Genomic DNA, 15,371 nt, shown 5'->3' on the forward strand with positions numbered 1-15,371 from the left:
GGGGATCGGAGGTTGGGGGTCGAATGGAGTTGGGCACTTTCCACTTTCCACTTTGTAGCGACCGGGCAGCCTTTCGTTCGCTCGGGCGTTGCGTGGGACGTTGGAGTACACCACACCGTACAGGAACCGAGACGTGTGTGTGTGTGTGTGTGAACACTGAAGGATGGCTGGGAGACAGATGCAGAAGCAGGGAGGGAGCAACGACGCCAAGACGGTATCGAAACGGGCCAATGGACAGCTATATTTGGGCTGTGATTAATGCTAGCCGTCATCCGAAACGAAGTGAGTGCGCTCACTCATGTAAGGAAACGTACAGAGTAAGGTCAGGTAGGTACCTTCTTGTCAGATACTTTAGTACAGATACTTTAAACCATCCGTGCTTCATGGGTACGGGAATACCTGCAACCTGCCATGCTACAGAATATTGGCTGCTGACTCCAGATATGAGGCATGAGCGTACGTACAGCCTGTCTCCTTTCCGAATTATCTGACAGAAACCAGCGAAGAGCCGTCTTTGGCTATTGTCTGAAATCCCTACGACATGGGCAATGGCAATGGGCATATGCGGCTCGGCTTCTCATGCGTTTCAACCGTTTGCCCACCAGCTGGTTGGTAGTGACTGGTCAGGCGGGCAGAACCACAGACCGAACCACAGACCATCAAACACTTCTCACCTCATCGTCTACTATGGAACCATCCCACTCACCATGGGTAGTTACATCAGCAATTCAACACTTGAAAGTTGCCTCGGGTTCGTAACTTGAACCCTCTCTGAAGCGAAGCGGGGGACCCAATTGAAGCGAGAGGGGCCGCATATGTACGAAGTAATCCGTATGGATGTATGGATATTCGCAATCACGTTTAGATGGAAATATTGAATCTCGAGCAATGCAGCGCTCGCTCCGGGGCGCATGCACATTGCACATGACATGACAACTCCATCCAGCAACTCTCTCAACCGTAATCCACATCAGTCATCGTCAACAATAACAAACGCAGACTCCATCACTCCATACCTTTTCCAAAGCTTTTTATTGTGGAACATGATGGCCTCTGTCTCTTTCCCTCTCTTCCTCTCTGTCTCTCTCTTTGAGTTTCTGTGTCTCCCTCCATGGATATTGACCCCTGGTCTATCCATCTTTGGCAAGGTACGAATAAAAAAGTACACCAATTCTCGGAGATTCAAACGCAGGTACGTACCCGCTCCCGCGCCCACACCAGAACATCTCCAGTCCAAACGGAGACATGCAAGCCGCCCCGGAGCCAATCAGCCTGCTCGTGTACCTTTTTTCGAGGTGGATCCCAAACAGCAAGGGCCCCAAGGGGTCTTCTTTTCCCCCCCCTGTGTCCTTCAGGTTGCCTCTCTCTCCTCTCTTTCCTTGTCATCTCTGATTGTTCGACTTGCGATCTGGTGTCTCTCTTCAACTCGAGTCAATCCATAGCCCCATTCGTTCCTTTTCCTAACAACAAAATGGGATACCTTTTTATCTCTCCCGTCAATGACATGATGAGACTACATGCCTCCATACCCCAAGCACCTTGTTACCATGGCTGTTGCTCTAGCCAATAGGCGTATTTAGCGACCTGCAGGTACGGATACATACTGTGGTACACCACCACCTCACTCCATATCTGCCATGGCCAAGTCACGGCATTCGAATAAAATATCTATGCACGTGCCATGCCGGAGTCAGGGGCGAAATTTGACATTCTGAAGCCAACCTCTGAGGGCTCTGATAGTTTGATTGCAGCGTCTCCTTGCCTCGCATATCGGTGCATGTAAACATCCGAGTCGCATATCACGAGTGACAGACTCAAAAGCCACCAAACAAGAGATGACTCGTCTGTATCTTACGTAATACACTCGGCACAGCACAGAGACTCAAAGCATGCAAACGTTCATAGTCATTTCTATCCGTACTACTAATACTGCCAGCCTGTCACTGGTACGGATACCCGCTAGCTACTACCCCTGCCTTGGATGCATAGTAAGCATGTTAAGTTCCGTTTCGACCCGCCATGTCATGTCCCCTTTTGTTTGTTTAATGAGACCTGGCGATAGACACACCAGATATCCCATGTCCGGGCCGTTGATCTCTCGGCCAATACACACACTCTCAACTCAATACTTTAAGCGAACGCCCGCTCATGGCTCTCGCTAACACTTCGCTAACGTCATGCACTCCCCAACTTGAGCGTTTGGCCCTCTCCTTCTCCGCATCACCAGATCTGGATCATCTGGTACATCTACATCTCGGGGGCCTTGTCCTCTTGGGTTCAGGGCCGGTACTCCAGCACGTAGCGCCGCTCCACCTGATGCGTAGTCGATGAGTCGTTTTCGCCATGAAACTTGAGGTTGACCGTCTTGCCGTCCGGCTCCGTGCCGACAACGTCTGCTGCGTAAAATGCCGTTGTCTGTGGGTAGAGCCCGAGGACCATCCTGCCCCCCTCCAGCTTAGCGAGATTGTGTGTCTGGTTCTCCGCCGGGATCGGTATCATGCCCGACGCAAAGGTCTTGTACTCCTTCGGCTTGACGTTGTCCTCCGGCTCCACATCCAAGCACTTGTACCGCCGGCTCTTGCCTTCGCCAATGACGCCGACCACCTCACCTAGTATCCAATCATACGGTGCCTCACCCTGCTGCGGCTCATCTTTCTTCCGTTTGAACGCTACCTTGTCTCCTTTGGAGAACGATATCTTGCTTCGAGCGGCAGAGGAAGCGCTTGACCCCAAGGCGCCTGACGATGAACCTGCCGTGTTGGAGCCCGTGGAACCCTGTGGCTCGACACTATCTGCCTTGGGAGGCATACTGTCGCGGTTGCTACCCCGGTCGCCGTACTTGCGCGAGCTTCCGCCGATGGGGCTAGGCACCGGAGAGTCACCGGCTCCGTCAAAGTCGTAGAGTGCTGCCGCGGCAGCGTCCCGATTGCGGGTCGAGCTGCCGGTCCGTGATGAAGCGCCGGTTGTCGCTGGAGCCTCTGCTGCTTCCTTGGCCTGCTGCACAGCCTTGAGAATTTTAAGCTGTTCAATGAGGTTCTTGATGTTGTTCGAGTTGTTCTCCGACAGCTTGACACCAGAACGGCAGTTCTGCTCCATCTTGTTAAGATCGCTGCCTGATGGGTTTCCACCGTCCATGCTGGCCATGGCTGCCTTCTTGTCAAGCTTCAATAGCTCGGCCAAGTTGTCATTTTCTTGGTTGACACCGTTCACAACCTCGTGGAACTTTTCCTTCGCAGATTCCCATAGCTGCACCTCTTCGCCATGGCCGCTGCCATTATTGCGGTTTGAGCCGCGGCCGCTTCGGTTTCGCTGAGACATCTTGGCTTGCAATGATTCCAAAGGGCTGGGCTGGACCTTGGGCGAGTCGCGCTTCTTCTAGGTGGACTCGTCTCGGGCAGCCGAGGCAGAAGATGTACTCGTAGGTATGCTCGAGGATGTGCTCCCGGGATTCGGTTCGGCAGCGATAGGTTTCCGTCTCCGACCACTGCGAGGCGGGTGCTCAGCTTCGGCGTTTTGTTTCTGTGGCATGTTGATATCAGTTCCGGATTGAGCTGACAATGGAGATGCATAACTGGGGTGTAGAGATGATAAGGTGGAAGAGGAAGAGTATAGAAATGCGGGAGGAGGAAGTTGAGACAAGTAGGTGGAGGCAAGGTAGCTAAGCGCAAGCAGGAAGGCGAGCATGAAGGCACTTACAGGGAAAGCGTAACGTTCCCTTGGTTGTTGCTCCGCCAGCTGTCGCAGGCAGGTCGGGGGTCACGTTCAGTTCCAAAGCTCGGTAGAGCTTGCCTTGAGCTCTTTCTCTCTGGTGTTGCTGGGGTATCTAGGCGCAAAGACGCTATGTAAGGAAACAAGAAAAGAAATCGACCAAGAAAACTTAGCCCATGACGCGACCAAAAAGAAAAAAGGCAATGATTTAAGCTTTTGAATTGGCCAGGTCTCTGAATGCCATGGCAATCAAGGTGTTTGAAGATGGGGGAAGGATCATGGAGATGCTGATGGCAGAATACGGGCGGTATCGGGTGACGCGCAGGAAAGCGGAGTGCTGAGAGCTTCATTGGTTCATTAACGCGACTGCTCCAATGTGCCGCTGCGATCCGCCGCGGCATTGTATACAGCCGAAGTGGGTCAATCGATAAGATACCTCGTACTTTTGGCCAGCCACAGCCAATCAAGTCGGGGATTCCTCAAACGGCCCTCCGCCATGCGGCCCGACCACTTGCCCGGGGCCCGTGCTCCGACCTCACGGGATGATCGTTTGGAGGGGTCCGGAGGTATTGGCTCCATTCTGCGGGGTCCCCCCAAGTGAAGCTCTCCCTGACGTCAAATCTAATGGTGGGGTGAGCATACGCACTCCCAACTTTATTAGTACGCCATTGTCGTCGCGTCTTTCCTCTCCCTTGGAACCTTTGTTCATCGTCTTCTTTCAATTGCTTTGAGCTGATTTGGCTCCATCACTTCAGTCGCAATGGTCCTACAGGTCCCTCTGTTCAAGCTTCAATGCGGAGTGAACTCCTATGAATGGGGAAAGAAGGGAGGGGACTCAGCAGCTGCGCGCTTTGCGGCGACAACGCCAGCTGAGGGCTTCAGCATTGAATCGGAGAAGCCTTACGCAGAGGTGAGCTCAACCTTGTTTCTGTATTAAGCCCAAGAATCACATTGCTAACTGGTATTTGCAGCTCTGGATGGGCACCCACCCCTCAAACCCCTCAAAAGACCTGCAGTCTGGTCGCACCCTTCTCGAACTCGTCCAAGACAACCAGCAACTTCTCTCCGCACCTATCTCCTCCAAGTACGACTCGAAGCTTCCTTTCCTCTTCAAGGTCCTCTCCATCAACAAGGCCCTCTCGATACAGGCCCACCCCAATAAGAAGCTTGCCGAACAGCTGCACGCTCGCGACCCCAAGAACTACCCCGATGACAACCACAAACCCGAGATGGCTATCGCCATCACCCCATTCGAGGGTCTCTGCGGATTCCGACCCCTTTCCGAGATCTCACACTTTCTCGCGACGGTTCCTCCTCTGAAGAGCCTGGTCGTCGAAGACAAGGCCGACGAATTCATCAATACAGTCAAGGGTGAGGAGGAGACCGAGAACCCCGAGACCAAGGACCGGAATAAGAAGGCTCTGCAGCATGCCTTTGCCGCCCTTCTGTCCGCCACACCCGAAGAGATTGAGAAGCAGACGGAAAAGCTTGTCGCCCTCGCCAAGTCAGAAGGCAGCAATTTTGCCGGCGGCGGCGTTGCCACGACAGACGGCGAGACCCTCTCGGAGCTGATTCTCCGTAACCACGCCGAATTCGGCGCAGACATTGGGCTCTTCGTCCTCTTCTTCCTAAACTACGTCAAGATGGAGCCCGGCGAAGCCATGTTTCTTGTCGCCGACGACATCCACGCGTACCTCTCGGGCGACATTATCGAATGCATGGCCGCCTCAGACAACGTCGTCCGCGCCGGCTTCACCCCCAAGTTCAAGGATGTGCCCACCCTCGTCGACATGCTCACCTACAACTACGCGCCTATTGACGAGCAAAAGATGACTCCATCCGAGTACCCCTACGCCACCCTCAACCGCGCCGCCTACAGCTCTGGCTCTGCCGTCATCTTGTACGACCCGCCGATTGAGGAATTCAGCGTCGTCCGGTCGCTGCTAAATGGCGACGGGGCCAAGGTTACCTTTGAGCCCATTGAGGGTCCCAGCATCATCATCTGTACTTCTGGCAAGGGCACCATTTCCGTTGGCCCGACAGTGCAGAAGATCAGCGAGGGTAACGTCTTCTTTGTCGGATCGACGGCGGAGTTGGTGTTGCAGTCCGAGGGTGACGACGATGACGAGTTTGTCACGTTCAAGGCGTTTTGCGAGATTGAGGAGAAGCCGGAGGAAAAGTTGTAAATGGGGATTTTTTGCAGAGGTGCCAGCGCACACACTATCCATGTTTCCCTCCGTTTTTGAGACGAGGGGGGAGCAAGTTGTTCATACCCAATATCCATATGAGAAGACCACGAAGAAAAGCATCATGAGAGAGCTTATTTGATTTTTGCTCGATTCCTGCCCATCGTCTAAGGTGTTAGTCCGATCCTGACAGGGGCCCTTGTCTCTGACGCCAGTATGGATGAATGCTTATTGACCTCAATGACTCTTCTCTATCTCTGATAAGACAGCTCATGCCACAGGACCCTCGGTATATCGCACTGAGAACAATCACGCGCTGGGCATGGGTGGCTCACGAGCAGGGCATACGAATAATTTTCTCAGCGTGATTAACCTGGCGATTTTTTGAGGGACCGCACCGTTTTTGGTGATTTGATTAATTATACTCACCCCATGCCTACGCTGCACCTGTAACACGGCTTGCTGTGGCTGGGAACTAAAAAAGGGAAGTCAAGAGCAACAGAAAAAGAATTCAGCCAGCCCAATGCCCCATGATGCCTGCAGGCAACATGATGAAGACCAAACAATGCCCCCCTGATAAACCTCAATTTCTTTATGAAGTACCATGCCCCAAAGCTCCCTGACCCCATACCCCTCAGTCCCCCTTGTCCAGGTATCAATGTCCACTAATTCATACTACCATTCTTTTTTGTATCGCCGTTTCCATGAGGTTCCTGTCACGAGACACTCTCCCCGGGGATCTTGTAAACGTCCATCCGTTCCGTCACCCGAATGCTTTCCCCCAACATTCAATTATTACACCATTTCAATCAAACCGTAGCAGATGACCGAGAAAACACAGGACATCAAAGGAAGATATGCAGACTGGTACACGATTACCCAACGTAGACCACGCAAGTGCGATGAGGTACAAAGATCATGAAAATTGAGGAAGTGACTAGGGGGGAAAGGTAATGAATGATGGATGTGTAAAATTAGAGAGAGAGAGGATGATGACATGCGTGTAGGCGTGAATTGCAGGATCAATAACCAAAAACATAGACACAACCCAAAGAGACCACAGACTTTGCTCTCCTCTCGGAACCCGAATCCCTCGCCAGTGACACGAGCCGGCCGGACACGAGGCGGGGTACTATTGAAGGAGAGACGAGCGAGAAGAAGTTAACTAATGCTCTCTGGGAACACGAAAGGAGGGGCTGAAGAAGGGAGGGGGCTCATAACTCCGATCGAGAAGTATTGGTCCAATATTGGGAAAATCTGACTTGGAACTTGCGAGGCGGGAAATGGAGGGAGGAAACGGGACAGGACTGGACAGGTGTCAGGGGCGGGCGTCCCGGGTTCGGGCAGCCGCATCATGCCGCCGGGGTCTCGAGGTGAGATCCTATTCGGCTTCCTGCCTCCCCCCTCTCGTTCTCGATGACAGCCACCACGCCACACCAAAAGACACGAACGGAGTGCGTCCTGAGATGTCATTGATGGATGCAAGGCCACAGTGGGTAGTATTTTCCAACGGCTTCATTCTTGGGCCTCCCATTGCCTGCAGAGATGGAACCTTTCTCGGTTCTGTTGGCCTCCGGTAACGGTATGTACGTTGGCGGCGTAGACGTCGTCATTGTCGTTGGGTACCGTCGATGATAAAGCCAAGCAAGGCTGGGCCACACGCATGCAGCGGATCACACCCTCTCCACCGGGGAAGAAAGGAACCCCCAAATCCGGTGCCTGGACTTCGTACAAAAGGGCAAGCCACGTCTCGCTTCCTGCTGGAGAAGAATAGAGGGTGGGCGATGTACCACCCCTGCCTGAAAACGAAAGCTTCTCCCCTGCAATGGCGTCTTTTGTTTCGACGACGTACGAGAGGGGGAACAAGGCTGTGGCGTACTCTGCTTCGACAGCATACGGCCAGGAGGCGGTTTTGTTTCCTCAATGACAACGTGCACCTCCCATTCATCATTGGAGTATGCATACCGGTATGTTTCGTGTTGATGAAAAGGCGTGCAGGAACCCAGGAAGTCGAAAGTCCGCCACGGCTTACGCTGCAGGTTCTCTCACATCCCAGAATAGCATCTAGGAATATGAATGCCGGATCTGGAGAACTCGGTGACGTACGTTTCTTCACCTTTCATACCCTGGGCTCGTATTCCGCTTTCACCGAGTTGGGATTCCCTCTCTCACCGGTTAGTGTCATGGGATGTGTCCTCATTTGGCGAGAATGAGCGTCGACAGCATCGCAGTTGTTCTTAGAATCGAAAAGTGCAATAAAAGGAGTGGGCGAATAAAAGAAAAGTGATTGCGAAAAGAATGTTGCAGCAAGCAGTAATTGCCATGGCGGAAAAGGGGGCCCCCGATTCCTTTGCTGGCACCACCAATAAGTGAGCATCAAGCGCTCCAGCCGGCCGGCCGGAGCGCAAGGTTTCATCCTAGGAAGCGGACAAGCCACTCGCAGACCTACGACCCGAGTGGTGATGATGACTGCTGTGCTGGTGGCTATAACTGTGACCATGGTGATGATCGTGATGATGCTGGTGATGGTGCTGCTCGGCCGCGACCTCCTCGGAGAGCATGTACTGCCCGATGTGATGCCGTCCATGGTGACCCACGGAGGCGTACATGCCCGGCGACGGCGTGGTGACTGTATACTGCTGCCCGTTGGAGAGCGAGCCGCCTCCGCCCACAGGCGTGGTGGACGACGAAGAGGAAGTGGAACTCGTGGTCTCGCCGCTTCCGCGACGACCGCTGCCGTCTCTGCCTACCCCTGACGGTGCAGTGGAAGAGTCTGTGTACTTGTAGCTTAAGTCGGAATCAGACGCGGATCGGAGACTCGATTCCGAAGCACTGAATATGGGCTCATTACCGCCGCTCGTGGTCGTGGAGGGCGGGTATCCTGCCATCTCAGCGTTGGAAATACGCTGCTGCTGATGCGTCATAGACGGAACGGTGTGCGATGGCGGAGGGTACGCTGACACGGGCGACGTCTCGAAGCTTCCTGATCCGCTGGGGCCCGAAGTTGTGTAGCTTGTCGTCACGTCTGAAATAGGGGATGGCTGAGACGTCGGGCTACCTGAGGACTTTGTCGACGCCGATGCCGTAGAGGATGTAGCAGCAGCGGCGCCTTCTGTACGGTAGGCTAGGACGTTTGCGTTGGCGACGGGTTGACGCGTAGCCGGGTCGGGGAGTCGACGGTCGCCACCGGCGGGGGGCAAAGAAGCGGCGACGCCGGTGAAGGAGAAATTCTGGCCCTCGCTCTGCTGCACCGCTGCTGCTGCTGCTGCCGCTGCCGCTGCCGCTGTCACGTTTCCGGCGGGCCGGTGAGGAAGCTGGGTGACGGTGCCGGCGTTGCTGCCGTAGGCGTATCCCGCCGCTGCTACGGCGTCCGCCGTGTTGACGTATAAGTCACCCGTGCTTGGTGCCGCTGCGGCGACCTTTGCGGTGGGGTTTACGCGGTAGTAATAGCTCGTGTCCGAGGGCTGCTGGTAAGAGTACGGGTATCCCATTGAGGCCACCGCGGCGGGGCTGTAGTCCACGGCGTCCTCTGAGTAGCCCGGCGTGGCAGACCAACTCGGCATAGTCGCGGGCGAGGCGTAGTATTTTCCGCCGTAGTAGCTGGCTGGTGTTGATGAGTAGCGGGGAAGGCCGTCGTGGATGTCGGAGGTGTAGTGGTGAGGCGGGGACGAGTTCAGGGGTGAGGCCATGGCGGTGTGGGCGTATGCTCTTGCGGCTTTGAGATCGTATGTGAATGTTTGATCTGTAGATACCCAGGGAGCTTCTGTTGAGGCGACCTTTGGAAATTCCGTGTTAGTCCAGGACTCCAAGAGGGCAGGCAGCATCGAGACCCCCATAGGCATTGTTCGACTTACTCGTAAGAACATGCAGGATTCGGCGCCGGCGGCCTTGCAGTTCTGGCATGGAAGTCCGTTGCCCGTATCTCCGCTGCAGCGAATTTTGCGCTTCCGACAACGGCCACACTGTCAATCTTGTCAGATCTTTTTTCCTCCTTCCCCCATCTTTATTACATCAAACAACGGGTATGCAAGTTCCCCTAGTTTGTACGGCTTGCAGCATTCAAGTTGAACCTTTCGAGGACTGGCTCGTTTTTGATATAGAAACATACGTGAAAGAGAAGAGACAAACAAGAGATGTAAAGCATATCCAAGCTAATGAGAAAGGAGTGGAATGACAAAGGAAAAGGAAAGGAACTTACAGCAACGGCAATACGCTTGCGGGGGGGTGTATCCGTGTCAGTCTCTCGCTCCGTCATATTAGATGTCCGCGCTTCAGAAGAATGCGAGTGATGTCGTTGCTGCCGTTCCGGATAGACGTATGTCGGGTCGACGCGGCTATATCGTCTTCCGTCTGGGTAGTATGCTGGGTTGACCATCGTTGTTGTATTCGCACCAAATATTACTTCGTTCTCGGATGATCTTGCTCTAAAACAAGGCTTAAAGACGTAGCGAGAAGGTAAGGTAGTGTGATAGACGATGACGATGACGATTGGGGTGGTGGGCTTCGATCGTGTAGCAATGTCTGGTAGCGTGGGCAAGATTTGGCGCGCTTGTCACAGGAAGCGAGGGGCTGGACTGGGCTTTTCTTGTTTGTATCTTGTTTCGGTGTATGTGGTCAGTCTTTTCTTTGGAGAGATGTGGGATTGGAGAGATGCTGTGCTTCGCATTCGTCGATGAGGGGGACAATAAGCCCCTTTTTTTCGATGCTGCTGATGCTGATGCTGATGCTGATGCTGTCGTGACCAGGCGTCAAAGTCCTTGTCTCGTTTCAGAGAAGGATGGGGGACGTCGTGCTTTGCTTTTCCCCTTCTTCAGCAAGTCTGATTTCATTCGAGACTAACTGGGATGGGACCTGGTTGATATGTGTAGGAGGCAGAGGTAGAGGCAGAAACAGAGAAAGAGAAAGAGGAGAAAGGAGGAAATAAGAGGTGAGTTGCTGGATGAGGGTAGATCTTGTTCTTGTTTTCTCCTCACGCCTCTTTGTGAGACGTTACTTTCTTGAAGAAAGAGGAAAGTGTTGAGACAAGTCCGCTGATGGAATACCTTCCCCAGGTGTAGAGATCTGGTAGGGCGAAAAAAGGTTCGAGACTTATTCAGTGTTCCACATGGAAGTCCGGAAAAAACAAAATAAGTCAATGAGAAGAGGCAATGACATGAGCCAGGCCAGCTTATGAGGGAAGATGGGGAGAAAAGATTGATAAAAACCCCCCGGATTAAAAAAGAAAAGATAAATAAAACAACACCGACGAGAAAACAGGCGTGAAGCAGCTGCAGCCAGCGAGTGTTATACGCATCCTGGTCTTGGAGAACGCATCTTCTGATTCGGCAACGCAGGAGAGATAACTTGGTTGTTCCTGTGTTTGCACCATGCCTTCAAACGTATCCACACCCTCCGACTGTCTGTCCAAAATACATCCATCAGAGGCATTTTCCACATCTTGAATATTCTCTTTACACAGAGTTGATTTCCCATGGATATGAAAATCAGGTCATTTGTTCCATACACGCCCCCCCTCTCACCTCTCTCTCCTTTTACATTGGCGCGTATACCTTTCCCCCCTCTTCTCATTCTCCCCCATGGAAGCTTGCGGACCACACAGACACGACATCTGTCATCGGACGGGCGAAGGAAGACAAGGCTGCTACAGCATGTTTTTTGGGGGGGTCCCTTGAACTAGACCGAAGCAACAGAGAAGCAGATGTAGTGTAGATTTACCTACATAAACAGATGGGAGAAAAAAAAGAGACTCATGTGGTGCTGCAGTAGCACCGACGGCGCGGGAAGCCACAGAAAGACGTACATTAGAACGGGGGAGAAGGAGACCTCACTTCGGCTCTGGTAGTCAGTGACAAACAAGCATGGCCTACTGGGGTGTGTGGGGGAATGGATACACCCAGCGAGGTAGAGAGAAAGAGAGAGCGTCTACATACAATCAACACCCCTCCACTCCTGTCTCCAGTTCTTCTTTCATAACGCAGATTCGGGGGGGAGGTACTTTGGGGCTGGAGGGACGGAACGTGGAGAGCAAACGGAAGAGGGGCGGCGACGGCGGAGAGGTAGGAGGACGAGGGGCGGACAGGTTAATTGAGCAGGGGGGGCCCCTAGTCCTGCGTTGGAAGATCTTGTAGGGCCAGCCGGGAGGGAAAGTCGATCTCATCTTGGGTGTATCTTGGAACTCTTAATGAGGAGAAAAAAGGGTCTGGGGTTCTCGGGGGCTAGGCCAAGCTGGACCCGAAGAACCTCGTCCCATTTGCAGCACAGCTCATTGGCAACTTGAGAGAAGAGGGAACGACAGTGTGAGAAGAACGGTCTTAGACCTTTTGAGACTGCATCATCTTCTTCTCAGCCGTAAAGATGACTTGGAAACCCCTGCACATCCAATCAGACTGACGTTTAACATTCGTCTTGCTTGGGGAAGCGAGACTGCTGTTCCCAAGTTATCGCCACCATCGCGTAAGGAGAGTTCCCATCCTAGGCCTATTGCTGGGGATCGAGACAACAAATTTAGAGGTGATGGGAGGAGGCAGGTGTCCCAACACCGTGAGAACACCCAATTCCTCGACGTACCCCCCACGCGCGTAATTTCCATTGCTGAAGAAAACTGCCGAGTTGTCGTATGGTAACCGAGACTTGTATAAACGCTCGATGCAAGTGCGTCCAACGGAGAAGACAACATGTATTGGACGGATGATCCTCCCACGATGACGAGGTACATGTATCATGGGAATCACAGCCAGGCTGTTCGTTTCCCCACAACAACCACTATATCTTCCAAAGATTCTAGACTTCACCAGTCGGCAACAGAAACAAAAAAGGGATACGGGAAAGGAGGAAGCACAGAAGTAGCATCTGCTTTGGGCAAAAAGGCTTCTGAAATGGGAATGGTATCTTTTCCAAAATGACACCGAAGAAACCGACACGACAAACACTTTTTTTGGCTCGACCTTTCGTCGGGCAAAACAGCCATCTCGGTCCCACTTGGAGGGTTCAAACCATGGACGCTTGATCGTGTGACCCTACCACGATAACTAATGGATGGAAAAGAGCAGAGCCATCATCAGCGAGAGATTGGGTCGTATCAGGGCAAGTCACACTTTTCCCCCGGTTCATGTACAAAAGTGATAGGAAGAGAGCGAGAGACACAAAATGCACAAAGCTGAAGGTTACGTGACGCAAGCCATCGACAGTGAATACGCTTGTGGTGGGTGTCGCTGTCCCCTGTGTCACACTGCGGAAGCGGCCTTTGCTGCAACACACACACACAGTTCAGGATGATAGAACTGAGAAAGCCAAATACGGAAAAGACAGAGAGCCGGCCGAATAGCTCTCCAGCCAGAAACCAACAGCGACGTCAACCCCCGGGACGAGCCATCCAAGCAGTACTGGGCCTACTAGCTACCACTTGGCGCCCGGTCAAAGTGTGACACCGCCAACTCGCTGAAGAAGAAGAAGAAAAAATATCCAAGGAGAGGGGGGCCAAGAAAGACTCAAAAGCCGAACCGAAAGCAAGAATAAGAGAAAAAAAAGCAAGAAAAGCTGGAAAACTAACGGTGTTGCTGCTGCATGCTTCATGCTGCATGGTGCGTGCAGCGGTTTCGTTCGCCAAACATCTCCCTGGCCGGTCGAGATAGAGAATCCTGTAAGAAATGAGCATCTTGGAGAAATGGACTCATCGGGGCCAATGCTGCAAAGCCCGTCATCTGCATACATCATTTACAAGCAACAAACTTGAGCCATGATTTGCCAGCCCGGTACCGGGAGGTTCCGCGAAGAATTTCTATCAGGCAAACCGACAGCTCAGCTGGCGAAGAGATACGGCCGCAGGAGGATTCACAAGAGATGCCCCCTCCAAAATAGCTGGCGGCGGTCACGGTGTTTGCCTTGCTTCCATTGCAAAGTACTCTTACATGGGCAAACGAGATGCATGAATATGGCCGCCAAAGACGGCCGCCCAAGGTTGCCTCGATAGGCCCAGGAGGGGCGAAGGGGGCGCACACCTGGCTCCGAATTGGGATGGGGGAGCTGCCAAATAAGACCATCTGTTGCTGTTGCGCCGTTGTACGGAGTAGCTCTGGAAATTTCTTGAGCCAGCCTCGGTGTGCAGCAGCAGCAGTCTCCCCTTCCCCAAGCCTCGCACTCTTCCTTGTGGCAGATGAGATGCCTTCCTGCACGTTTCTCGGCCCCTCGCCCTCGCTTGTGCTGCAACCTGATCGTCCGCGACTTGGCGACCGGGATTTGGCTGCCCCCCTCTCGCCCTCCCCCTCCACAACGTTGCAGTTCCGGCCGCGGCCGCGCCTCTGCTTTTGGATAAAGATAGCGGGAAGAGCTTCGATACACGGCACGCGAAGGAGGGGGGGGGGGGGGTTTGGAGGAAAACAAGGAAGGGACAGAAATAGCAAACGGGCCGCTGAGGCACAGAGCGATGGTGGGATGTGCGCGTGTATGCGTAGTAATGTGTCGGTGTGTGTGGTTCTCTTCCCTTCCGCACCTGCTTTGCCGTTGTTGCTTCGCCCGTGGGCGGCCAGCTGGTGATGCATGCCCGTTGACGTGAATCCTGTACGAATAGCTAGGCATATGTGCCATGCCTTTGCCTTCTCTTGACGTGATGCACTCTCCTCCGCCTGCTTGCTGCGAAAGGCCCCCGCATCGGAGGATGGTCGGTACCTCACCGTTGACGGTATTGGTGATGAGGGTTTAAGGAAGGAAGAAGGCTGCAATACTACGTCGTCCGATATCCCCGTGCATTTGAATCAGGGGTGGATGTCCAGCTGCAGGAGTTTAAGTAACTAAACCTCGCCCAGCGTGGCGTCGTCGTTCCCAATGGCGCTTTAGCAACTAGGAGAAAAGGATTCTGTCATGGATGCTAAGCCCATGCTTGGAGCCGACGGATCCTATTCTCCATCGTGATCCTAACGTCCGTAATGATGCGTTTCTCAGGGATGATTTTCGATCCGTGTAAGAAGCTTCTTTTTCTTCTTGCCGTTGATTTTTGACATGCTGGTGGGACTGGAATCGTGAAGCACATATTTGTCGCCGCAGCGAAGTCTTGTCCTGCCATCATCTCACGGCGTGCAAGGTCAACGAGGTGCAAAGTCTCAAGATCCAGGCAGTACTTGTGTTTCCGCATGAGCTTATTGCCAGAGAAACCCTCGCAGTATTTGAGACATGTCCTCGCCTCGTTGATGATGGTCTGGAAGCGCGCAGGCCTCTCGGATCACTCTCGTCTTGCTCTCATGGAAAAGCCTACGCCGCAATTCCAAGACAAGAGAAACGAGCTGCCCTCGCTGAAACTCTAGGAGAGCAGTTCGTATCGAGAGTCGACTGAGATGTTGTTGGCAGCGTAGCACAGCGTCAAGACTGATATCATATGCAGCAACAAAAGCCTTGCCCAACAAGGTGAGGCCGTCATGCCGGCGATCAGGCTGTCGTGATGCAGATCCTCTCTTCACCTTTCACCTGTTACCGGGCATTTCTTGT

General features: G+C 53.3%; 7 protein-coding genes across 7 annotated transcripts; 2 read left to right on the forward strand and 5 right to left on the reverse strand.

Moving 5' to 3' along the window:
- Positions 1 to 548: 548 nt before the first annotated feature.
- CPAR01_06517 (uncharacterized protein) lies at positions 549 to 764 on the forward strand (the record flags this gene model as incomplete). The annotated part of the gene is made up of 1 exon (XM_060490789.1): positions 549 to 764. One exon carries the CDS (start codon positions 549 to 551, stop codon positions 762 to 764), a length of 216 nt encoding a protein of 71 aa, XP_060349663.1.
- A 1,513-nt stretch (positions 765 to 2,277) lies between these two features.
- On the reverse strand, positions 2,278 to 3,318 carry CPAR01_06518 (SAGA-associated factor 29; the record flags this gene model as incomplete). The annotated part of the gene is made up of 1 exon (XM_060490790.1): positions 2,278 to 3,318. The coding sequence occupies one exon, from the start codon at positions 3,316 to 3,318 to the stop codon at positions 2,278 to 2,280; it is 1,041 nt and encodes a 346-aa protein (XP_060349664.1).
- Positions 3,319 to 4,468: 1,150 nt separating this feature from the next.
- CPAR01_06519 (phosphomannose isomerase type I) lies at positions 4,469 to 5,894 on the forward strand (the record flags this gene model as incomplete). The annotated part of the gene is made up of 2 exons (XM_060490791.1): positions 4,469 to 4,618; positions 4,680 to 5,894. 2 exons carry the CDS (start codon positions 4,469 to 4,471, stop codon positions 5,892 to 5,894), a joined length of 1,365 nt encoding a protein of 454 aa, XP_060349665.1.
- Positions 5,895 to 8,013: 2,119 nt separating this feature from the next.
- CPAR01_06520 (uncharacterized protein) lies at positions 8,014 to 8,271 on the reverse strand (the record flags this gene model as incomplete). Its single annotated transcript, XM_060490792.1, has 1 exon — positions 8,014 to 8,271. One exon carries the CDS (start codon positions 8,269 to 8,271, stop codon positions 8,014 to 8,016), a length of 258 nt encoding a protein of 85 aa, XP_060349666.1.
- Positions 8,272 to 8,311: 40 nt separating this feature from the next.
- Positions 8,312 to 10,269, reverse strand: CPAR01_06521 (uncharacterized protein; the record flags this gene model as incomplete). The annotated part of the gene is made up of 3 exons (XM_060490793.1): positions 8,312 to 9,670; positions 9,749 to 9,856; positions 10,093 to 10,269. The coding sequence occupies 3 exons, from the start codon at positions 10,267 to 10,269 to the stop codon at positions 8,312 to 8,314; spliced, it is 1,644 nt and encodes a 547-aa protein (XP_060349667.1).
- A 1,956-nt stretch (positions 10,270 to 12,225) lies between these two features.
- On the reverse strand, positions 12,226 to 12,483 carry CPAR01_06522 (uncharacterized protein; the record flags this gene model as incomplete). The annotated part of the gene is made up of 1 exon (XM_060490794.1): positions 12,226 to 12,483. The coding sequence occupies one exon, from the start codon at positions 12,481 to 12,483 to the stop codon at positions 12,226 to 12,228; it is 258 nt and encodes an 85-aa protein (XP_060349668.1).
- A 1,120-nt stretch (positions 12,484 to 13,603) lies between these two features.
- CPAR01_06523 (uncharacterized protein) lies at positions 13,604 to 14,431 on the reverse strand (the record flags this gene model as incomplete). Its single annotated transcript, XM_060490795.1, has 1 exon — positions 13,604 to 14,431. One exon carries the CDS (start codon positions 14,429 to 14,431, stop codon positions 13,604 to 13,606), a length of 828 nt encoding a protein of 275 aa, XP_060349669.1.
- Positions 14,432 to 15,371: the final 940 nt, after the last annotated feature.

The sequence above is a fragment of the Colletotrichum paranaense genome (assembly GCF_030867605.1).
Source record: "Colletotrichum paranaense strain IMI 384185 chromosome Unknown Scaffold_5.1, whole genome shotgun sequence".
Lineage (NCBI taxonomy): Eukaryota > Fungi > Ascomycota > Sordariomycetes > Glomerellales > Glomerellaceae > Colletotrichum > Colletotrichum paranaense.